At 46.4% G+C, this 22,200-nt stretch overlaps 1 protein-coding gene across 5 annotated transcripts in view; it reads left to right on the top strand.

Moving 5' to 3' along the window:
• The first annotated feature begins 15,128 nt into the window (after nt 1-15,128).
• The window catches only part of TRABD2A (TraB domain containing 2A), a 78,751-nt gene continuing 71,679 nt past the window's right edge, over nt 15,129-22,200 (top strand). For 2 of the 5 annotated variants that reach the window (XM_066988246.1, XM_066988251.1), the window contains exon 1: nt 15,131-15,554. In XM_066988246.1, the coding sequence (XP_066844347.1) occupies nt 15,459-15,554 (96 nt within the window). In that variant the 5' untranslated portion in view covers nt 15,131-15,458. Of the gene's footprint in view, nt 15,555-22,200 lie in introns of all 5 variants that reach the window. The other 3 variants (XM_066988250.1, XM_066988248.1, XM_066988247.1) reach the window with 3 other exon arrangements.

Genomic DNA, 22,200 nt, shown 5'->3' with positions numbered 1-22,200 from the left:
CCATGAGGTCTTCAGGCAGATGTGATCACACAGGCATGGTATGGACAGCAGGCAGTAAGTTAGAAGGTGACAGATTTATACAGGCATCTTTCTGACTGTAGCTGCTCTTATCTGCCATATCTGGACAACGAGCAACCAAATCCTCTGCTGAGGTCATGTCATGCTCTTGTTCCTTGTGCTGCTCTGAGAGCAATGGGAACGTAGTGTTTCTGCACAGGCAGTGTTGGTAAGGCCCCAGCATTTCTGAGACAAAGGGAGATGAAGGCTTGCTTTAACAGCCTGCTGGGACTCTGTGGCTATTATAGCTGAGAGAGGGGATCTGCCACACAGTTTAAAATCAGAGCCATCACCCCTTTAATGATCTTTCTGCAACTCGAAGGTAGCTTGTTAGCACAGTATTTAAAACTTCTCAGGATGACTGTGATGTCTAGGTAAGCGCTTTGCAGACTGTCTTTGATTCCTGGTAGGAGCAGAGCAGTCATTCAGCAGCTGGCTGTCCTAGCAAATGATGCCTACTCCTTTTCTGTAGGCATCCCCTGTGTGAGCTTACAAATATCTTCAACAGAGGAAATCTTCCCATCTAAGGCAGTGGTTCAGGTTAATGTGCACGATCTGTTTAGTACAATCGTGTTAGCTGAAGGAAGAAGTAGCCTTTGGAGGAAAGATCTTCCTGCTTTGAAAACCATCAGCAAAGCACAAATGAGGAGAATAGCATGGCTCTCACCAAAGTGTACAAATACATTAAAGTAAGGTGCAAAGAGGATGCAACCAGGCTGGTTTTAGCCATGCCCAGTGCCAGGACAAGAGGCAGTGGGCACACACTGGAGCACAGGAGGTTCCCTCTGAACACAGGAAGCACTTCTCTGCTGTGTGGGTGACTGAGCACTGGCACAGGTTGCCCAGGGAGGTGGTGCCATCTCCCTCCTTGGAAGTATTCAAAAGGTTCCTGGACATGGTCCTGGTCAACCTGTTCTGGGTGTCCCTGCTTGGGCAGGAGGGTTGCACCAGATGACTTTCACATGTCCCTTCCAACCTCAGCTTTCTGTGATTCTGTAATGGTGAGTGAGGGCATTGCTTCAGACCTGTGTGATGTGGAGCATGATCCCCATCCAGGTCGTGGTATCAGAGTCTGTCAGCACAGTGGCATGTGGCAATGAAAAGCTTTAGACAGGATACTGTGTTAGTAGTGATGCTCACTCTTCTGCAGCTCCTTGCTGTTAGAAACATGGAAGCACATTAACCACATTTAACAGGCAAGGAAAACTGAAGCACTGGAAAGGTGAATCTGCTGACCTGGAGTCACCTAGATCTAAGACAGCTTCCCAGGCCAATGCAGTAGGCAATGCCACCTTGTGCGTGAGGTAGTTTTACAATGCTCTCCTTGGGAATAAAGATGAAATGTGTTCCAGCATTTTCTCCCAGAAAACAAAACAAACAAACAAAAACACTCTGAGATATGTTCCTTTTGCTTCTACAGTTTATGCTTGGAGGCAGTTTGTCTAGTGCCTGACAAACTGCCGATTGCTAGAAGAAAGAGCAGCTCAGATCCAACATACCACCTAGAAGTAGAAGAGGAACACAACTGGAAATATTCACAAGTAATCAGCAGTAGTAACAACCTGTTACAATCTATTACACCTGAAACACAAGCAGAGATTTGTTCTGTTTTCTTTCAGAACTAAGTAATTCTGTGACACGAACAGCACGCAAAGCCAGTAAAAATGTTTTTCTTGTACAATGTGAGGGAAATGTGCTCCAGATGCTTGCACAGTCTGTTGGTAGCAAACAGTAATCCAGTGGACTGGATATATTTTAAAATGATGCTTTTAACTGATTGAAAGAATAAGTAATGACAACGTGTCCAGTAACTGCCTGGCTGGAAATAAAAAATGGAAGATAACAATAAGGCCTCAGAGATGGCTCTTACTGTGCTTCATTTGGGGGTAATTTTTGGAAGCTAAGCCCCAAGCACAGCCCCGATATTGAATGATTCATTCTCTAGGTATGCTGATGGGGCAGTTTTCCTATGCCTCTCTGGGTTAAACCCCACTCACTGTTTTGAACAAGCAGCACAGGAAATGAAGAAGAGCAGTGTTACGACCAAGACAGTTTGCTGCTGGTGGAAGCCAGCCTTGGTTCTGTGACAATTTTGGGGATCTTCTCCACCACTAACAAGGTATTCTTGAAGAAGAACACAGGCACAGAGAAGAACAGTGAAAAGCATCCAAAGACATGGAGTTTCTGAAGCTGACCCAAAGGTGAATTTTGCCTCAGAGCACCCGTTACATGAGACACAAATACCATTTTAGAGGGGTCTTCTCCTGTCTGCAGACATGGCAAATCTAATTTGGGCCATGGCCAGCCTAGCCTGTGCATAACCAGTTGCACAGCTAGGCCCTACATGAGATCCCATGTTCTCACTCTTGGTAGCTACGGACTGCCTTCAAGATAACCATGCCCCAGATTTAGTAGAGCCTTTAAGGCTAAAAGAGATGTAAATGTGCACATGAGCAGCATGGTGACTTTGGCTGAATAAAGATCCTCTTAATACTCAGGTGACCACTACAGCATGGTTTCTGTGGGGGGTGACCTCTGTTATTCATGCTTGTGGAGGTGGAGCCATGGTTTTTACAGATGTGGGAAATTTGTTGGTACTGTAGTAACCACCTAATGATTTTGCTGGGCACTGGGGGAATGCTGGGAAGACACTGGAAGAGTCAATGGTACAAGAGAGAGAGTTTGTCTTGCAACTTTTAACAACTAAAAGTCAATCTTCTTGTGTGAGCTAATGTGAGCCACTGGGCTACTTTATACACAGTGCAGACAAGCAGACAGTGCCAGAAGATGATTCCTGTCATCCAAAGATTTCTTCCTGAGACAAGAAGATCTTCTTCTCTGTCCTTGTCCTTGCTAAATGAAATGGGTGTTAACCTGCTCCAGTGAAAGCTATGTGAGCTCCAGTGAGCCTGCTACATCCTCTGCCTGCCTAGCTTGGCTTGAAGTACTGCTTCAATTAGGGAAGTGTAGGAGGGGGTTTCAGAGAGTCTCTGGGGGTAAAATAAATGGGCTGACTTTGACAAGAGTGTATGTTCTCTGAATTGAGACGAGGGCTTTAAAAGACTCTTTGCTCAGTGGTGAACTCCAGTTTTAGTGAATGTGACCATACAAGTTGAGAGCAGCTCTGCAACATGTCTCAGCTGAATGAAGGATCATTCAAGGCATTCAGAAATGCATAACCCTTGTCTTGGAAAAGTCATTGCAGAGCAGGAGGTGGTAGGCAGAGAAGATCAGCCTTCTGTCTTCAAGAAGTTTGAAAGCAGCAGTTTTCTTCAGTTCCTTTGGGAAGAAAAATCTCAGTAAAACTGGACACAAGAAAGGAGCCACCTGCCTTGCACTACTCCAGTGAGCAATGTGCCACTAACAGGTGAGTAAGTGCAGTTGCCATCAGCTTTCCAATAGCACTGGCCCTTCTTGTCAGGCAGAAGAGTGATGTGTCTTTAGGGGCAGGAACTAATTAGCTGACAAATGAGGCATAATGCAGAGAGAATATTGAATGTAGCAGTGGGAATTTCTGCATGAAGGAACTGAAGGGTGTTCAAGTCAGACTAAATGGATATACTTTTCTGGATTTATTCCTGTTTTATTTAAGCCAAGCGAAAATAGCATTCTAAGAATTGAGTTGCCGTTGTGTTTTTGTGTAATCAGTTTAAAAGGATATCTTAATGTAAGCTGAAGCTAGTCTGTTTGGGGGAAAGACTTCAGTATAAAATTGTATCAGGCAGTAATTCAGCAACGTTGATTTCAGGTTCAATATTTGCAGGGAGAGGTGATCTCTTCTGTCACAACTGGTGACAACAGCTACGGCAAATGGTCCTAGGCTTGGGTGTAGTGGGTTTATGTGGCAAGGTTTGGGTAGCAGGGGGCCATTGGGATGGCTTCTGTGTGAAGAATCCAGAAGCTGCCCCATGTTAGATAAGGGGCCAGCCGCTGGCCAGAGCCAGGCCAATAAGCTATGTTGTTTGTGCCTCTGTGAGAGCAGATTTAAGAAAGGGAAAAAAAATGTCAGGCAACAGCTGCTGGGAGAGTGAGGATTGAGAAAGTGTGGGAGAAGCAGCCCTGCAGCCCCCCAGGTGAGTGCAGCAGGAGGGCAGGAGGTGCTCCAGGCAGGCAGCAGCAGTTCCCCTGTGGCCTGTGCAGGGAGAGGCCCCTGGTGGAGCAGGCTGTCCCCCTGCAGCCCATGGGTCCCACACGGAGCAGATCTCCACGCTGCAGCCCCCCAGTGGAGGAGCCCCCGGTGGAGCAGGTGGATGTGGCCTGGAGGAGGCTGCGGCCCATGGAGAGCCCCCGCAGGAGCAGGCCCCGGGCCGGAGCTGCAGCCCGTGGACAGGAGCCCATGCAGGAGCAGGGGGTCTGGGGGGAGCTGCCGCCCACCCGTGGGGGACCCGTGCTGGAGCAGTTTGCTCCTGGGGGATGGATGGACCCCGTGGTACGGAGCCATGTGGGAGCTGTTCTTGAGGAGCTGCTGCCTGCGGGCAGCCCCCTCAGGCTCAGTTCGAGAAGGACAGTATACCTTGGGAGAGACCCCACGTTGGAGCTAGGACAGAGAGTGACCATGAAGGGGTGGCGGAGACAAAGTGCTATATACTGACTGCATCCCCCATTCCCCCATTGCCCTGCACCGCTTGGGGGTGAGGAGGTAGAAGAAAGTGGATGGGGGGAAGCCGTTTTTAGTTTCTTTCTTCTGTTTCTCACTTCTCTAGCTTGTTCGTAATAGGTAACAAGTTTTACTATCTCCCTACTCTGAGTCTGTTTTGCCCATCATGATAATTGTTGAGCGATCTCTTAATTCTTATCACAACCCTTGAGCCCTTTCCGTCATATTTCCTCCCCCTTTCCTTTTGAGGAGGGGGAATGAGAGAGTGGCCGCGGTGGAGCTCGGCTGCCCACCCAAGTAAAACCACCACATTCAGTACACAGATTTTTGAGGTAGTTATCTCAGTAAAGTGGCTTATTTACTGGAACATAATAAGAAATTATTACAGATAGTTTCTGTATATTCCTGACTATTGGCTGTAACTAGAACATTCTGTCTCTTGCTAATATTTCAGTGAGTTTACTAAAGCAGCTACTTATTGTATAAACAGAGACAGCTCTTGGATTCAATCATAAACTTCCAAGGAAACACTCCCATCCTCTCTCTCAAGCTGCCCAGTTTTGAGGGCAGGTTGTCTCCATTAAGTCTGTAAGGCACCTACCATAGGCAAGTCTTAGTCCTAAACTCCTGTTCTGCTTTTTCCAATAATGAATAGTATCATTTGTGACAGTGGTGGCTGTTATATCAGCATTCTTGATTGCAGTGCTTTACCATGGGGACACTTTGCCCTCAGTTTTCTTGGCTCTGTGACCCTGACCACCAAAGCGGAGTGCAGATGACAGAAGCAGGTCCACTAGTAGCATAGATCCTTCAGCACAATGCCATATGGACACGGCTATGTAACCTGATCCCTGAATATGATGCAGTGTCGAAGCTTGCAGCCCTACCGTCCTTTGAACTGACTTGGTTATCTCAACATGACATTACACTTAACAGTCTATTTATTCCTCTGTGCATCAGGGACCCTGAACCCCTGTTGCTTTCAAGGAAAATTGAACATTAGTGTGTCAAGCTGCATCCCTTAACTTTCCTGGAAACCCAGACCATAAAGATATTATCCGATTTCTTTCATAGGGTGTGATCTGGTGATTAAAGCAAGGTGACAAATCCCAAAAGCTGTCTAGACTGTTGTGACACATGAAACAGGTTGCTTCAGCTTTTCACTACCTGCAAACAAGACCTGCTTTCAGGATTCAGAAAAGGTGTCTGAGGAAAATGGGTGAAAACATGTCAGCCCTTCTGGAGAGCTGAGCCTACCCTGGGTGTGGAGGCACTGCTTTATGATTAGAAAACAAGGTGTAAATCCACATTAATTCTCCATTCCTACATTGCAAAATTCCTCAAAGATGGCCAGAGGGAGCAGGCCCGTAAAGTCCTCTGGAGTCCAACAAGAAACTGGCCCCTGGGTAGGGACTGGGGATAGAGGAGGGCTCATTAAAGCCAGGAGAACTTGACCCATACATAGGGCAGGAAGTAACAAGTTATAATTGTGTCCTCTGGATCTGTGGGGAGAATCCTAGGAAGCATGGTATAAGACCTCTCGTTTCCTCCTCTGGGGTTTTGCCAAGGATTAACATCCCTGTTTGCTTAGGAAAGGTCTTGTGGTGCCATTCATACCAGCGAGGGCCCATGTGCTGCCAGAAGCTCATGCAGATGAAGGAAACTTCTAAGCAACTGTCATGAATCAGCACTGGCCCAGGCTCTGCAGGAAACACAAATAGTCAGCCCTCTAACCTCCATCGAGGGTGTCTCTGTAATTTATGGGGGCTCAGGAGCATGCTTCATGTGGAAGTGCAATCTCCTCCCTGCGTTTAGGGTTACAGCCTGCGGGCCATTTTTAGACCCAGCGGGGAGCTTGCTGTGCCATCACAGGAAGAACAAGTCATGGTGAAACGCCATGGTGTGCCAGCTGGGGGAACTTCCTTGCAGGCTGTTTTTTAGCACAGGCTGGCAACCACTACCACTGAAGTAGCCCTTGTGTTTCCAACGTCCCCACCTCGGAGATGAATTCATCATGGGCACAGTTACCTTTTGCTATCCTGAGACACCTAGGAGACACCGTCAAAAACAGAGTGGTGGTATCTTCCTGCTCCATCCCCAGGCACTGGGCTCACCCTCATTCCCCACCAGATGCCTGCCCTTTAAACGATGGTGCTTTTTGAAAGTGACTGTCTTAGGTGGAGATGTTGACAATTTGTGAAAAAATGATAGATGCAACACACACTAAGGAAAGCCCTTTCAGTACAAAGCTGATGCTCCAATGTCCACTATGGCTTAGTCAGTTTGCAGCTAAACCCTGCCGGTGAGCAGTCACGTCAGGGGGTCCCGCATGACCAGCATGGGACCAGAAGTGATCTTGCTGGGTTTGCAGCCCTGCCAGGCCAGAGTTGGCATGCTGTCAGAATTGCCAGGCAGGATGAAGGAGCAAGAGGCTGGGAGAAAAAAGTCCTTATTAGCAGAGTAACCTGGGGGCATGCTAAGTGCAAACAGACAGAAAGCTTCTCCCTCGGCAGCTCAGTCCAGGAGAGAAGTTGTGCAGGCAATGCAAAGACAGAGAGGCAATGCAAAGACTGAAGGCAGGGGAGAAGCAGCAAGGCTGCAGTGTGTGCAGCAGTTAGGGGGGTTAAGAGGTGATGTACACAGCTATGTTCCGGCACCACAGGTTTTGTGACTTGTAGGAAAACTTTTGTGCCCTGGTCCCAAAGTGCAATACAGGTATGTTGGTCTCATTCCCCCTTCCTTAGCAGGAACTGCAATTCTGCTACAGTGCATTTGCCTGGATTCTCATTTTTGTGGATGACTTCGTACTTCAGCCTGCATATGGCTTTTTAGAGAACCAACTTTGTGGAATCGGTAATGAAATTTTGATACAGACAATAGCCACCTCTTCCCAAAATCTTGCAGTCTTTGGAACACAATATCTGTTTGTTGATATTAAAAGATTATCTGTCCATCTGGATGCTTCAGTTGCATGAATGTCACTCCATCTCATTGCTGTACCTGTCCAGAGACAGCCTGACACATCTAGATACTGATCATTCTTGCTTTGCCTCTATATTGTTTTGGCAATGAAAAGAGATACAATCAGGAAGAGAAAAGAGGAATTAAACATTCTCCTACAGGTTTTAAAATGCTACCTGCCGCTTTCCTACATGCTCTGTACTGAAGAGTCTGGCATTTATAAATGGGACCATATAGGTCCTAACCGGAATAAAACCTAGTATATTTCTTATTCCTTCTAATCAGTTATGGCAAGATTCCCATGCTGCACTGTATTGGTTTCACTTGAGCATATGGCCCTCCTTCCTTTCTGTGCAGAGCTGTGAGAGCCAGCTTTCTGTGGCACTGAATGTTTGCTACCCCTCTGCATGCTTTGTGCAGACTCTATACCTTGCCCTGCTACCGGCCTGTGATGTTGGCAGCTACTGAGCAGAAGGACCCAGGGGTAGGTGGTTCATAATGTCTTCAAGATACTGGGCCACTCAGTGAAGTCTGAAGTCTGCTGAAATGGCCTGATTCTCATGAGGATGGATAGGGGTGAAAATACCAGCCTGGGAAAAGTATGATCCTATCCTTTAGAAAGCACCCACAGAAATCACAATGCCATGTTCTGCTCAGGCCGTCTGTCTATATCCGAAGAGGAGCAGGGGCAAAGAACATATCCCAAGTCTCCTTTTCTGCAAATGACTATTGGGCTCAGAGAAGGGAGACTGGAGTCAATGTGGAGTGCTCTTTTAAAGTCGCCCTCAGTATCTTGTGCGGATCTGTCTTGCACATGGGTATGTACTTAGGATGCAGTCCTGTGCAGTCTGAATCAGGAAAGTGACTCAGACCCTTTGTGTGCTGTTTCATGAAACCACATGAGATAAGCCTGTGGTTTGGCTCCTGTCACTGATAAAAGCCAACACTCAGTGGCACGGGGAGAACAAGGACTGTGTATGACAGGAGCAGCAGCTAGCTTGACTACTTCTCACTGAGGAGACGAGGACGCCTGGGAAATTCAGGGAAGTCTTTTATTAAAACTCCTTGCATTATTTATCTATGGGCATGTGTTCCTGCCTGGCTGAAAGAAGAGTTACATCAGACCCACAGGTCCTCCTGCTTCTGTTTCCTATGTCAAAATTGGGCTTTTCACACTAGGAAGTGTGTAAGCCCGTGGCTCATCCTAGCAGATGCCTCTGAAGTTTAAAAGAGGAGGTTTTCATTTGAAATAGTTGCAGATAGCCGATAGTTGAAATAGTAACTAAATAGGAGTCCTGTCCACCGCTGCAAGGTGAAGAACTGGGGTGAAGTATCTTTAGAGGAAGGGCCTAGGGGCCAGAATGGGCTTGCTTGCTAATGTTTTGGTACAGATGGCTTGGAACCATTGCCTTCACACGATGAGGAGAGATCCTTGGGGAAGAAGTGTCTACCCATGAACTTCCCTCCTAAATGGTTTTACTTGTATTCAGTGTTAGCCGCACAGAGGTATGGTGGCTCCAGCTTCTTTTGATTGCTGTATTTTTGGTTTGTTTTCTGCACAACAACCTGTTTGGCTAGCTCTCAGCCTCGAAAAGGAGATGTGGTTCAGATGTGGTACTGCCCATCTCCTTCAAATTAAGCATGCAATCAAGAACCCTCCTGGCTGGAGCTTGTACATCTTCCTGCTACTTCACTGTGTCTGGCAACTCATTCCCTAGAAAGACTTAACTTTAACACAGACACAACTTTAACACAGGACATAGGGGTCACTGAAGTACTGAACAGAGCTCTCCGTGAAGAGAGTGCAAATCGGGTCTAGACTAGTTAGCAGTTTACATTACAGTACACAGCATACCCAGTAGAAATCATCACCCTACCTGGTAAGGTTTGGAAACTGCTCGAGCTTCTCAGGATTACCTGTTCTGAAAAAACTAGGTGCTATGTCTGAAGGGCAACTATTAGCACCCTCACCTTGAAGTGATATTTCAGCAAATAAATTCAGAATTAAAAGTTGCAAGCACTGTATGTCAAGCTACAGTTGTGCCATTTCCTGGAACAAGTAGAAAGTGTATATTGGCTCTTTTTTTTTCTTTCTTTCTTTCTTTTTTCTTTTTCCCCTCTGATGAGAAACTGAAGTAATTTTCCTCAATATTTAGTGGGGAGAAAGAAAATTCCCACTTGGCTGAAAGTAAAGCAAGTACTGACTTAAAGAAAATTACCAATGAAAATAAAGCTGGAATAGAAACTTAATTTCAGCTCTGCTGCACTGATGGGCTGTCATGAAAGAAGTATCTTTACAGTCGCACAGAGGATAATCACTGACAGGCTCATATCCAGCTATGTGGTCTCCTAAGAGAGCTCAAGGCTAAACCCAAATTGCTTGAAACATTTTCACCATGTTGTTTCCTTATTTTTCCTGGGACATTTTGCAGTATGTGAAGCAAGCCGTCTATGTAAATCTTTGCATTATCTGAGCTCTAAGTGTCTTGAAGCAGGGACAGTCATCTTCTGGGCATGTGTGTATAGCAAATAAGCTGGGAGGATCACCAGTAGCTTAGTGCTGTGCAAATCAATGGCCTTGAGGAGGACACGTTCAGGTACTTCTCTGAAGCCAGGTCTGAATGTTTTTGCACATACAGGGGAACTTCCTGATGCTACAAATTGCCTGAGCTGACAGCTGACCACCACCACTGCAAGAAAAATCCCAGCCTCACTGAAGTTGGTATCCTGAAGCTTCACTTCCATCATATCCCCCGTGAGTCTGTTTCTGCCTTAGTAACAACAGGGAGATGTTCACCGCATATTTATCTGTTTGTACAAAAAAAAAAAAAAAGAAAAAAAACCACCTTAGTCAATGCTAAGATTACATTTTATAACAAGTTACAGCATTGCCTACACGGTGTCTTCAGCCTGACAACTTTGCTAACGTTTTTCAGAGCCAGTTAGAAAACTAGGACAAAATCAGTGTTTTCACTCAGAAAACTCCTTCCCTCTTTGCAGAAATCTTTAATTACAGCTGCAAAAAAAAAAAAAATCAGGACAGCTTTTTTTTTTATTTTTCCTCTTCTCCTTCCCCCCCCCCCCAGCTCCCCTCCTCCTTCCCAAAGACATCCTGGAAGAAATCACACTAATTTAGTGGATAAGCTGAATTCGATACATTTGTACGCATTTCAGATTTTCTTCAGTTATACCACAGACAAATTCTCCTGATATTCCCTGGAAGACATCAGACATCTACCTCTGTAAACAGAAGGTTTTACACATTGTGCATCCCTCCTGGGGTGATCAGACTTCCCAACTGCTTCCTGGATCGATGCCTATGTACACAGCACCAGGATCCACCTGGTGTTTCCAGGACTGATTGTTCCTGCATCTTTCCTTCTAGCCCAGAGTAGGGCTTGAGAAGGAAGTGGGATGAGAAGAGGGACTGCTGCATCCCCCCTTTCCATTGCCTAAGCAGCCGTTTTTCCAGCCAGCAGGGCTGAGGGCTGGTGGTGCTGCTGTGGTTCTCAGAGGAAGAGCCAAATTAGCCTTTGGAAACCTGTGTTTCCCCTCCAACACTGCAGAGCCAGTTTTGGCACCTCGCTCACTGTCCAGGGTGTGATTTCACGATACAGCCGTGCTGAATGCAGAGGATTGGGTGAGAGGCTAAGCCATGGACTGACCAGGATGGGACGGACATGCCTTCTGTTGGAGAAAATCAGTTAAATTCACTCAGACCACTTGAGCTTCACCATGGAGCTGTACTCCTTTTCTGCTTTCTCAGCTGCAGTGTTATGACTACGTGAACTAGTCACCATTTAAAATGCTCCATATACATAATACTTTCTACCTGCATAAGATATGGGGTCCTTATTTACTGCATTTCATAAAATAATGCATCAATATTTATTTAGATAGTCATCTGTATTTTTTCCTCCTAAAATCGTGAATTAATATCTGAATAATTCACTCCATTTATGCTATTTTGTTAACACCTTATTCTTGCCTTATGAACAGTTCACTTTATTCCCTCATTTTATGAGAGAAATGGGTTTATAAGCTACCCTTTAACTCTTTCCAGACTGGCTTAAAATGATCCTCTGCTTTATTTCTGAAGTGCTGGGGCCTAGTGCAATTCAGAACCCCCTGTTCTGGTCATGTAGTTTCTCTTTGCCTCCTTTCAGTGCCCTGGAGATTTATTTTTGTTTAGCTTTCTCTCTCCATTCAAATTGAGATTGCTATTATTAAGATGTGTTTAGAGAACAGAATTCCACTCTTTACTCTTTATTTTTGGCTTCTGGCTGACTATGCTTGATAATTACATGTAACCACTTCACTTTGTAATATATTCCCCATATTTCCCTTCCAGCTGACCTAACACTTTCATACAGTAACATACTACAAAGTTCACTAACCCTTTTTATCTTGAGGCATAATTGGGGCTCTGTGTTTCTGAATCTCTGAAGTCCACATCAATCCTTCTAAGCAAACTTCCTTTCAAATGCAGATAAAGTAGAGTACTTTTTCTCAACTCAATGAAGAAAGCTCCTTTGCCTTCTTTCTTATCTGCTTTATGATATCTGTTTCATAATTTTAAGTGGCGAGAAATCCTCTTGTTATCTTCCATGGCATTTAAAATGTGTGTTGAATTGAAAAGTAGTCTAATTGTATTTGATAGTGGGTGAATCAGCTGAACTGCCTGTTAACAGAATTGAATATATTCTGCCCCCAAAAAATCTGTGCAAATTTCCTTTGTACTAGCTTCTTTCACACATGACCGGCTGTGTTTGGCTGTACGAGGTCACTTTGTTTCACATTGCCAGTTAATATTAGATAGCAAAGGCACATGCACAAGCTCTAGAGGTCTCAGAAATGGTCATACTGTACGCAGGCTGTGCTGCGTGCACAGGTGGATGTGAGAGCTCTGGGCTGTACTCCTCTGAAGATGTGCTGGCAGGAACACCCACTCCAGGAGTCTCCCGCCTCTGATGTCCTGTTGGCCATGTCCATGTAACTGCTCCTATGGCTTGGGAAACGGATTTAGATTAAACATCACCTGTCTCCTCAAAATGACAAAAAGTAGCTAATTTTGTGTACAGCCCAGTCCACTACTCGGCCTCAGGTATGCTGCAGCCAAGGGCTGCGATGCCAGTATGAGCAATTGCCTGTGCACGGCAGCTGCTTGAACCAGCACACCATTGTAAGAGAGGTGGTCACAGAGCCTGTCCCCCCTGGTTACCTTGATGGTACTGCCAAACTGACAACTGAGGTTGCGAGCTCTCCGTGACCTTAAGGCCCTGATCCAGGAAAGCATGAAGGATATGCTTCAGTTTGCCTTTTCCGTGCAAAGTACAGAAGCATGTCCTTAACATTAATCACATGCTGAACTTCTGTTGAAATCATTTTGCAAGGGATGAGGACAAACCCAGCAACTCTACAAATGGATCTTTGTTAAATAAAAATGCAGTTTTTATCTCTTAGGTCTCTGTTAATAGGTCTAGGATGTGGCTTTCTACTGAAATGTTTCAGTGAAAGTATAAATTACTTTGAAAGTCTCTATGAAATATTCCCTTTGTCCTTCCTCTTTTGCTATTTTCCATCAGCAGTTCACCACAAAGAATGCATTTCCCACCAATTTGAAAATACAGCCAAGCAGCATCTTAATCTGCATTGTCTGTATGCCTGCGAGCTGTGTGTTTCAGAAAGTGTTGCTACTATTTTCCACTTTAGATCTGAAAGAAACTAAAAATAGCCAGACAGAAGGTACCTAATCAGCTTGGCAGCACATCTCTGTGCCATGGAAGATTTATTCTTATTCTTTGCAACTTGATCTGGGCACTTTAAGAATAAATGCTATCTAGCTTCCATGCCCAGAAATACATACAACCAAACATGGGTCTGGCTTATTGCATTCCAGGGCAGAAACATTTTGTTGCTGTGTTTTACACCTGTCTCCTAAGAGTTACATTTGTTTGGAAAGGCTACCTGTCTGGTGGGGAAACTCATTGTTTGTACCCCCACTGATCGAATCAGCCATATTCTGAGAAGAAAATGAAGAAAGATGCCGCAAACTCAATTCTTGCTCTGATAGGTACAGATTCTTCTGCAGGGCTGGCAAATGGCACATAGTATTCTCCCTCCCTGTCAAAAAAAAAAAAAATTAAAATAGGAAATAGGTATGGATTACAACTACCATATATTGCATAAATGCAATATTCTTTGCCAGATAATGTTTTTGTTCTAAATGGTTAGCATGACCTAATGAAAGAAGATGCTTTTAATATATTATCAGTATCATTCTCCACATCAAAGGCAGAAATACAGTAATGCACATAAAAGGCAAAACAATGAAGGATTTTGGCTCTTGCTACCTTCTTCGGGAGGAATTTGCTTTGTACTGCAAAACCAGGCTGTCAAGCAAAAGTAAAAACGGGCATTTTCACTCTCTTTGAGTTGGTGGGAAGTTTGCCATTGATTCTGAACCAGAATTTAACCCTAGGGACAGAGATTCAGATCTCTGGGATCGAAAAGGATGAGCTTGAAAGTAGGAATAAGATAAAGCTAAAGAAACAATGACTTCCTGAGTCTGCAAATAGCACGAAACAATTAGTCAGCAGTTTGCCCACTGCTTTGTGCATGGCATTTAATTAAAACAACTGGGGGTGGTGCAGGAGGGAAGAAGCACTGTACTCTATACAATACCTCCATACACGTTGGTGGGCAGTTTTCTAACTTTACAGGCTTACTTGCAATAAGCCCTGAAAGTGCGAATAGTTTTCCTATATGTGAATTATAGGTGCCATATTAAAATTGTTAGGAAGATCCTACCATAAATATTTTGAGAGGTGTGAAAGCTTACTATTATCATTTGCACCTGACATGCATACACAAAGTTGGCAGATTCCAGATTCACTCAGTATTTTTAAGACTCGGATTAATAGCAATAGGGGCTTTCCAGGGTTTTAAATACCAGTCTCTTCAGAATTTATGGGCAAACTTTACAAGTAGAGATGGCTATATGCGCATCAGCGTGGGCAAACTTTGCAGGTAGAGGTGCCCTTTAGCGCACTTTTTATCACTAACAGACCAACCACACCGCTTGTGCAAAGCACACTGGGCACAGTTTTGCTAGATATCCCGAATCAGAAGACGGCACAGGCACCCCGAAACAAGAAATCGAGTCAAGAGGCAATGCCAGGGTCAGTCTGAAGCCAGACGGACAATGAAGGGGGGCTTTGGGGAAGAACCGCAACACCCAGTAGTGTCTTCTTTTGGGGGAGCTGCAGGCAGGCGGGCAGGGCAAGGGGCAGGCAGTAGCAGGGCAGGGCCCGGAGGCAGGGGCCAGGCTGGGCAGGGCAGGGGCCGGGCAGGGGCCGGGGCGCGCGGCGGGCAGCTCCGGGGCGGGACGGGGGGCGCAGCCGCCGCAGCCCCCCGGGGCCGGTCCGGGGCTGGAGCAGGGTCTCGCCGCGATGTGGGCGGCGGGGAGCGGGGGTAAGGGAGCCCCCCCCCCCCTCCCCCGGTACCGCAGCCCCACCGCCCGCCCCCGGTGCGGCTGGCCCCGCGCCCTCCCCTTCCTCCCCCCCGCCCGGAACGGGACCCTTTAAGAGGAGGGGGCAGCGGCTGGAGGGTTTGGCCAGGGGACGGGGCCGCTCCTGCGAGGGCTCCGGGATTGGGTCGCCCGGGCAAAAGGAAGAAAAAAAAAGAAAAAAAAAAGAAAAAAAAAAGGAAAATAAAAAGCAGAAAGGGAATTAAAAAAAATAAATAGGGGTGGAAGCAGGCGAAGAGGGGAGGAAGGAAAAAAAAAAAAAAGGAAAGGAAAGGAAAGCTGTCCCCAAACTGTGCCAACTCCGAGCGAGCAGGGATGGTGCACCCCGGCTGGGTCTGCTTGCTGCACAGCTCCCTCCTCCTGCTGGCCAGAGCGCGGCAGAGCCGCGGCGCCTGCCCGCTCGGCGGAAAGGTAACCGGGGGGGGACCGGACCGGCCCCGAGCAGCCGCTGGGGGGGCGCGGAGGTGGCGCGGGGGGGCGCGGAGCCGCCGGGGCTGGGGGCTCGGGGGCGCCGGGGCTCGGGGCGTCGCGGGGCTCTGGGGAGCGGAGTGATGGAGAGGGGCGCGTCGCTGCCTTTGCACCTGAATCCGCGCCCCGTGCTTCGCTTTCCGCCCGTGGGGAGCCGCCCCGAGGCCCGACGGCCCGGTGGGAGAGAGGGAGATCCCGGGAGGAGCCCGAGCAGGACTTTTTTTTTTTTTTTTTTTTTTTTTTTGCGTGATTTGCTGCCAGCTTCCCTCTCAGGGTAGCCTGTTGGCTGACTGCTTTCCCCTGAGCACGGTGGAGCAGGTTCAGACCAGCGAGTGACGGTGCCCTGTAAGCAGAAACGCAGTTATAAGTGGTGTTGGGTTTTGTTTGTGCTCCCGGTTGATGAACCTGACTGCTGTAACCAGCCCAGGTGGACAGAAAGCACAGCCGAGCGTGCTTTGTGCTGCGAGTTAGGAGTGATGCTCTGGCCAGCGTGAGCCCTGCGTGTAGGGTGTCATTTCCACTGAAAATCAGGCACAGAGGGGAAAAAAAACAAAACAGTTTTCATAGATTCATAACTTTTCACTGAAGTTTCTGAACTGACAGCACAAGAAATCATGTAGGAAAAGTCTTCCTGGACTCATTTTGCCTTAATGCATCTGTTAAAGTTGACAGAACGTCCGTGCTCTCTGGTGGCATCTGCTTGGACCTGGAAGCAGCCTGACCAGCAGTGAGGGACATGTATCTCACACCACTTTTGTTCTCCTCCCTGGACGGGGTTACCTGCACCAGCACAGCTGACACAGGGAACAAGAAGCCCTTAGAAGGGAGCGCAAAGCTGCTGCGCTAGAGAGGTGCCAAACGCACAGTGGGCTCAGTGCGGGGTAGGTGCTGAGGGAGAAGGCTTGGTAGCTACAAGAAAGGCAAGGGATGCTCGGTGACCTTTCTTCTGTCTCTCACTTGCTCACACTCCTGCATGAATCCCATTTCCCTCGCTGCCTCCGTCTGATCATGCTGGTCTCCCTGCAGCCACCAAAGCTGAGATGCCTCCTCTGGTGACCCAAGAGTTAGGGCACAGTGACTCAACTGTCTGTCAATCTACGTGTGCCTCACCAGAAGCATCTGCCTGAGCTTGGATTAGGCAGAGCCTGACCCCTGCCTTGGGGAGGATGCCTTGGCACCTTGTTTGTGCCTGGAACCACGCTGTCAACTGGTTTTGTAGGTGGCCAGCTGTGACAGTCGTAGCACAGATCAAGCCTCTGGAGCAGGTGCCCCCTTCCTCTTCAGGGCATGAAGCGTAACAGCTTGGGCTAGTGTGACTCTGCCGTGAGGAGCTGGAGGGAACAGGAAAAAAAAAAAGGAAGAAACTGTGCAGAAAAAGTTGTAGTTACAGACGTGGCTAATTCGTTAATTTGGTAGGACAATGCAGGGAGTTTTCCTTAGGAGCCAGTGGTGGGACCTGCGTCAGTTGCTGGCAAAACTGGAGGTGAAATATGTTAATGGCACCTCATTACCTGCTGGTTATTCTGTCATTAAAATGCGAGGCCACCTGTAGTTCTGGTATTGGCAGGCTGTTTCCTGGGGTCATTAGGAGAGCGGTGGTAACCATGTCACCTAGGAATGACAGCATCTGCCTTATCTGCAGAGGTGTTAAACATGTCCTTAGAAGTGTTTATACCAACCCCTGAAAAAAAAAATAATGTTCCTCTTTGCCCCTGCATTATCAAGGAAGTCTTTTCTTGTGCTCGTTTTTATCCAAATTCTTGATAGGAACTTCTGTGCATTTTCTTACCTATCTAGATTACAGGGATGCCTTTCTTCTTCTTGTCAGTCACCTAAAGCTCCTATTGTGAATGAAATATGTGCATCAGTGTCTGAAAGAGACAAATTGCTATTTTAAAGAGTGAGCATACAATTCTTTAGAGGCCTTTTCATCATCATTCCATATTATAATTAAAGCTGCAATCAATAATGAGCCCCATCATTCTTTCTTTCACAGAAAAAAAAAAAAGACTTTGAAAACAACCTAAAATAAAGTATGTTGGAATCCTTTGGATTATATTGCAGTTACTAAGTAATGCAGTCTGGTGGTGCTTTCTTTTAGCTAAACGTTGGAGTGTATTGGTAAATTTAAAGCCAGAATCCAGAGATTTACAGCAGAATGCTTGTGGTTGTAGGTGGTTAATGTTTTATGATGCGTTGCTTCTGATAAGGGACCAGTTAATTTAAATGGCTGCTTCTCCCCCACATATTTACTTCAGTAGAGTAAGTGATGTCTGCTGTCAGTCCTCAACTTATTAGTTAAAAACTTGTGTTTTATTTTTCATTTCTGGCAAGTGGAGACTGAATTTGTGTTCTGTGAATAGCTGTAGTCAGCGCAGTGTTTATCCATGGGTGAGTTCTGCTTACAGTCTTAGCTGACTTTTAGAGTGTCAGCAATGTAAATGGGCAAAAACTCAAGAGAACAACTGTTAAAAATGAGCCTAGCATTTCTGCATGCATTACTGTAGCTGCATGGGGCACTTTATGTAGTGAGTAAAGACATGGTCTTTGCCTCAGTTAGGTATAAATGAACATGACAAGATACGACACCAGGACAGGTAAGAAGAAGGGAGAAAGCCATATAGGGAGGGCTATAGGGCTCTCTGCCTGGGTGAAATACTGCATGCCACATGCTCTGGCTTCTGTAGCAAGAAAAAAAAAATTAAGAGCATATTGTGGATTGAGAAACAAGGCAATCTTGGGCTGATGTATGGAAGACATGGCTGTGGAGCCGAGTATGAGGGTTCAGGGTCCTGAAAGACACTGAAGCAGAAGAAAGCACCTATCTGCACAGCGTGTGATGTGCTTTGAGCTGAAAAAATTATAGTAAACATAAATGAGAGACAGAAGATAGAAGCCAGCAGAAGTGATGTGCCTTGCTCAGTCATGTAGGCAGACCTTGGCCAGGTTTCCTGTGCCTGGAGTTCATATCCACTTCCTAACTCTTTGGACAGCAGCTCTCCTTCCCCTCAGGGCTTTCGTTCCTGGTATCCCCACAACATTTTCCTCTTGCGACTATTCATTAATATTATTATTAATTTTCATCACTCTGTTACTCCTTTTCTAGATGTTCAGGGTACTGTCACTAGATGCATTCTTTGTTTCTCCTGTTCTTCATAGAATTATTTTCTGGATGTTTACCATTATTTTATGGTCAGTACATCATCTGGCCCACTTTGAACTAGTTTCTCATAATAAAGAAGACAGATCCTGCTTGGCGTTACTCTTCCAGCAGGATTATTGCTGCATTACCTGAAATGATTTGTGCTGTCTGACAAATGCAGTAGAATTTGCGTACCTGAAGACCACAGGTTGCTTTCCCTGGTGGTCCTAGAAATGCTGCTGGAAAAGCAAGCTACTGGGAGTAATTACAGTGAACTGAATCTGAGTCTTGGTGCTTTTATTTCTGAAATCTGAAAAGAGAAACATTCCGGAAATATAAAGAAAATACCTCCCAGTCATAGCCTCTGCTCTGTTGAAACAGATAGAAGGAAGGCAAGGGGTCACTGGAGTTTTCACGGCCACCCATGAATGATTGGCTTCCTGGTTTGAGAGCGATGTTGGGATAGGAGCTACCATGCTGTGGGTTGAGCTACCACTCCATAGTATGTCACTTTACTCTCCCATTCTTCAAGCTTTCTTGTTCTTTCTCGGACCCTTCTTCAGCTGCTGGGGAACAAGACCTTGATGTGCACCACATTTTTCCAGGGTTTCTGCAATGCCTGATGCTGTTGTCCTCTCGCTTTGAGGAAGCGTTATCTATCTGTACATGCCCCCATCCATTCTCGGAGTGGGTGACTGTGCAGCCGTGGTGAGGTCACTGCCATCTCATGGCAGGGGGTGGGTCCCATAGGTCTATGTGTCCCTTTGACAGTGTTATCTTAAGCAGCTCCTTTTCCTTCTCCCTCATTCCACTGCCACTTCATAGTGCTTCATGTGCTGTCAATCTTAAGAAACCGAGCTGGCTGGAGAAAAGCCTTTTTCTTCCTCATTTGTTTTTTGTTTTGTTTTGGTTTTGTTCCAAGCAATCTGTGGTTCCCTAACCAGTTCACAGTATGTTCCCCTGGGGAGATGAGGTAGCGGAAGACACTATGCCATCATACTGAGCAGCCAGAAATAACTTGATGTAGGACTCCTTAGCGGGCAGCTAAACTTAGGCACAAAGGATATATGCTATGGCAGAGAACATGTGCTATGCATTGTGCAGTGTTACATCAAATCTTGGTGCAACAACAAAATGAGAGACCTCATTCAGGACTGCCACTCTCTTCCTTATGCTGCTCCTCCAGTTCTTCCCTTGCTCCATGTTTTTGCTATAACGTGTAGTGCAATGTGTACCACCCGTAAACTGCGGAGCAGAGACAGAAATATGCGTAACAGTCTATATGTGAACCTGGCTTTTTTGTTAGTACACTACTGAAAGTGAAATTCCTGGAGCTGCCCAACCCAACTCTCCCTTCAGCCTCCAGGATACCACTTTCACAGCAGTTTATGCTGGTTTTAAAGCACCCCTTGCTGAGGTAAGAGTTGTGTAGAAGGATCCTGCTACAAAGGGAAATAGGGTTGTAGCACCTTTATCTACTGCACGTTCTTAGGGAAATGAGGTGAGAGAGAGGGGCTGCCAGTCACGGCACATGCTGCGATGCTGAGCAAGCCTTGGCACTGCTCCTGTGCTATCTCACAGCCACCTAGAGCGTTGTTTAACAGCTCCCCTTTTACGGTCTTGGGGAGAGATTATGCCCTTGCCTTTCCCTTTCTGAAGCTGGACTGAAACATATGTGAGCTCCAGGAGGCACACTGGGACGTGAGAGGTTTCCCAGGTTGGAAGCAGACCTGTCCTCTGGCCCTCACACCAGCTCTGGGCAATGTGTGAGACCCTGGGCAGTCTGAGAAGAGAGATTTCCATTGCCTTTGGGACAGGCTGCAGCTGTTGGTGTGGAAGTGCCTGCAAAGTGCTAAGACATTCTGTTGCGCAAGCTCTCGGTCACTACAAGAGGAGCGAAAAGTTCGCTGGGTCTCAGCCTTCTTTCTTTTGCTACCTGTGCTGTAGGCTCCGAAGTGTGACTGGTTTGCTCTGTGCGTGGTGGTCTGTGTAGTCTGACAGTGGTACCACTAATAGCTAGCAGTATTACCCTGCTTTCAGTATCAGATTGCAAAAGGTATGGGGATTTACAGAGCAAAAAATCATGAGGCTGCAGTGCCAAACACCCTTCCAGCTGCGCTGTGTACAGTGGTCTGGAGCAGCACTGTCACTGGCTGGTGCCATCCATTTGGGCTTGAGTCTGCCGGGTGGCTTTATTCAGGAGCTGAACTGAGAATGTAAGAGGACCGGTGGCCACTTGTTCCTTACAATTCCTGTGGTTATGCCTGCTCCTGCATGTACATGATCAGACTTGCGTGAAGTGAAGGAGTGTTGACCTCCTAATCTCATACTGGTCCCAGATGCCTCTTCTGTCTTTTTACTTGCTGGCTGCTGTCTACGTCCAGTTTGTTTCTCACAACAAAGGTGTGTCTTTACATTTTACCTGCTGGCTAAGGGCAAGAGGGAACCCAGTCTGGTTTTCCTTCTTGCTTTCCTGTCTATATTTGTTTTCTCATATTCTTTCTCAGTCTATGTCAGATTCATACTAGTCATACTAGTTCATACTGTATCTTCCTTCTGTCTCACTGCTGCATTATATTCATTCTCTTCCTCCCATGGTCTTCAGGAATGTTTTTATGGCCTGCAATTTAGAAGGGTGTTTCAGGACCATCTGATAGGATGCAAAGATGTAGCACAGTGTTACCAAAACTTGGGTCTCTGAGATATCCTTCAGACCTTTGAAGTGCCACAGAAGTGTCTGAAGACCTCTTTGGTATTTACTTGGCTTTTCAGTCTGTGCTGGTGATCTACACTGCTCACTTCTCTCAAGTTCTGCCTGATCTGCAGCTTGGGCTCGATATAGAGAGCTCTGGGAGAGGCTTGTCCAGGATGAACCATTGCAGACTGATCTTTAAGATTAACCTTTTTGACCCTGGTTCTTCAGCAGAAATATATAAGCAATGTGTTTCTAATAAATTCCTCCAAGCAGCCTGTTCTGCTTTTGGCAGTCAGGCAGGTATCTTAGATCAGCACACATGCACACTTAGCCTTGGAGCTGAGGTTAAAGTTATCTGCTGGCTAAAGACTGACCAGATGTTTGAGTGCATCTGGAAGCCTGTCCTCTTACTTAAACAAGCCAAGGCTCCTGTCTGCGCAGAGAGATAGAAACTGTGTCCATCATTCTAGCAGGGACTACTGCACCAGTGGTGGGTGTCGTGCCTGCTGCTGGTGTAGTGTGACTTGGCAGGATCCGAGCAGGATCTGTTTTGCCCTATCTGCTCTCCTTTCCTGGGGGACTGCTTAGGGCCTAAGCCCCCACCACACTGATGTTCTTAAGGATGGTGTGAGGCACATTTTGCAACAGAACAAACAGCATCTGATTCTGAATTCATGAGGGTTTTGAGACACTTTTTTGAAAAAAAGACAAATCTAAAGAAATAAGCTTTTTTGTTCCCTGTTTTAAAAGGG

The sequence above is a fragment of the Anser cygnoides genome, chromosome Z (genome assembly GCF_040182565.1).
Source record: "Anser cygnoides isolate HZ-2024a breed goose chromosome Z, Taihu_goose_T2T_genome, whole genome shotgun sequence".
Classification (NCBI taxonomy): domain Eukaryota; kingdom Metazoa; phylum Chordata; class Aves; order Anseriformes; family Anatidae; genus Anser; species Anser cygnoides.
Note: the sequence above shows the minus strand (reverse complement) of the source record. Positions and strands in the feature narration are given on the sequence as shown.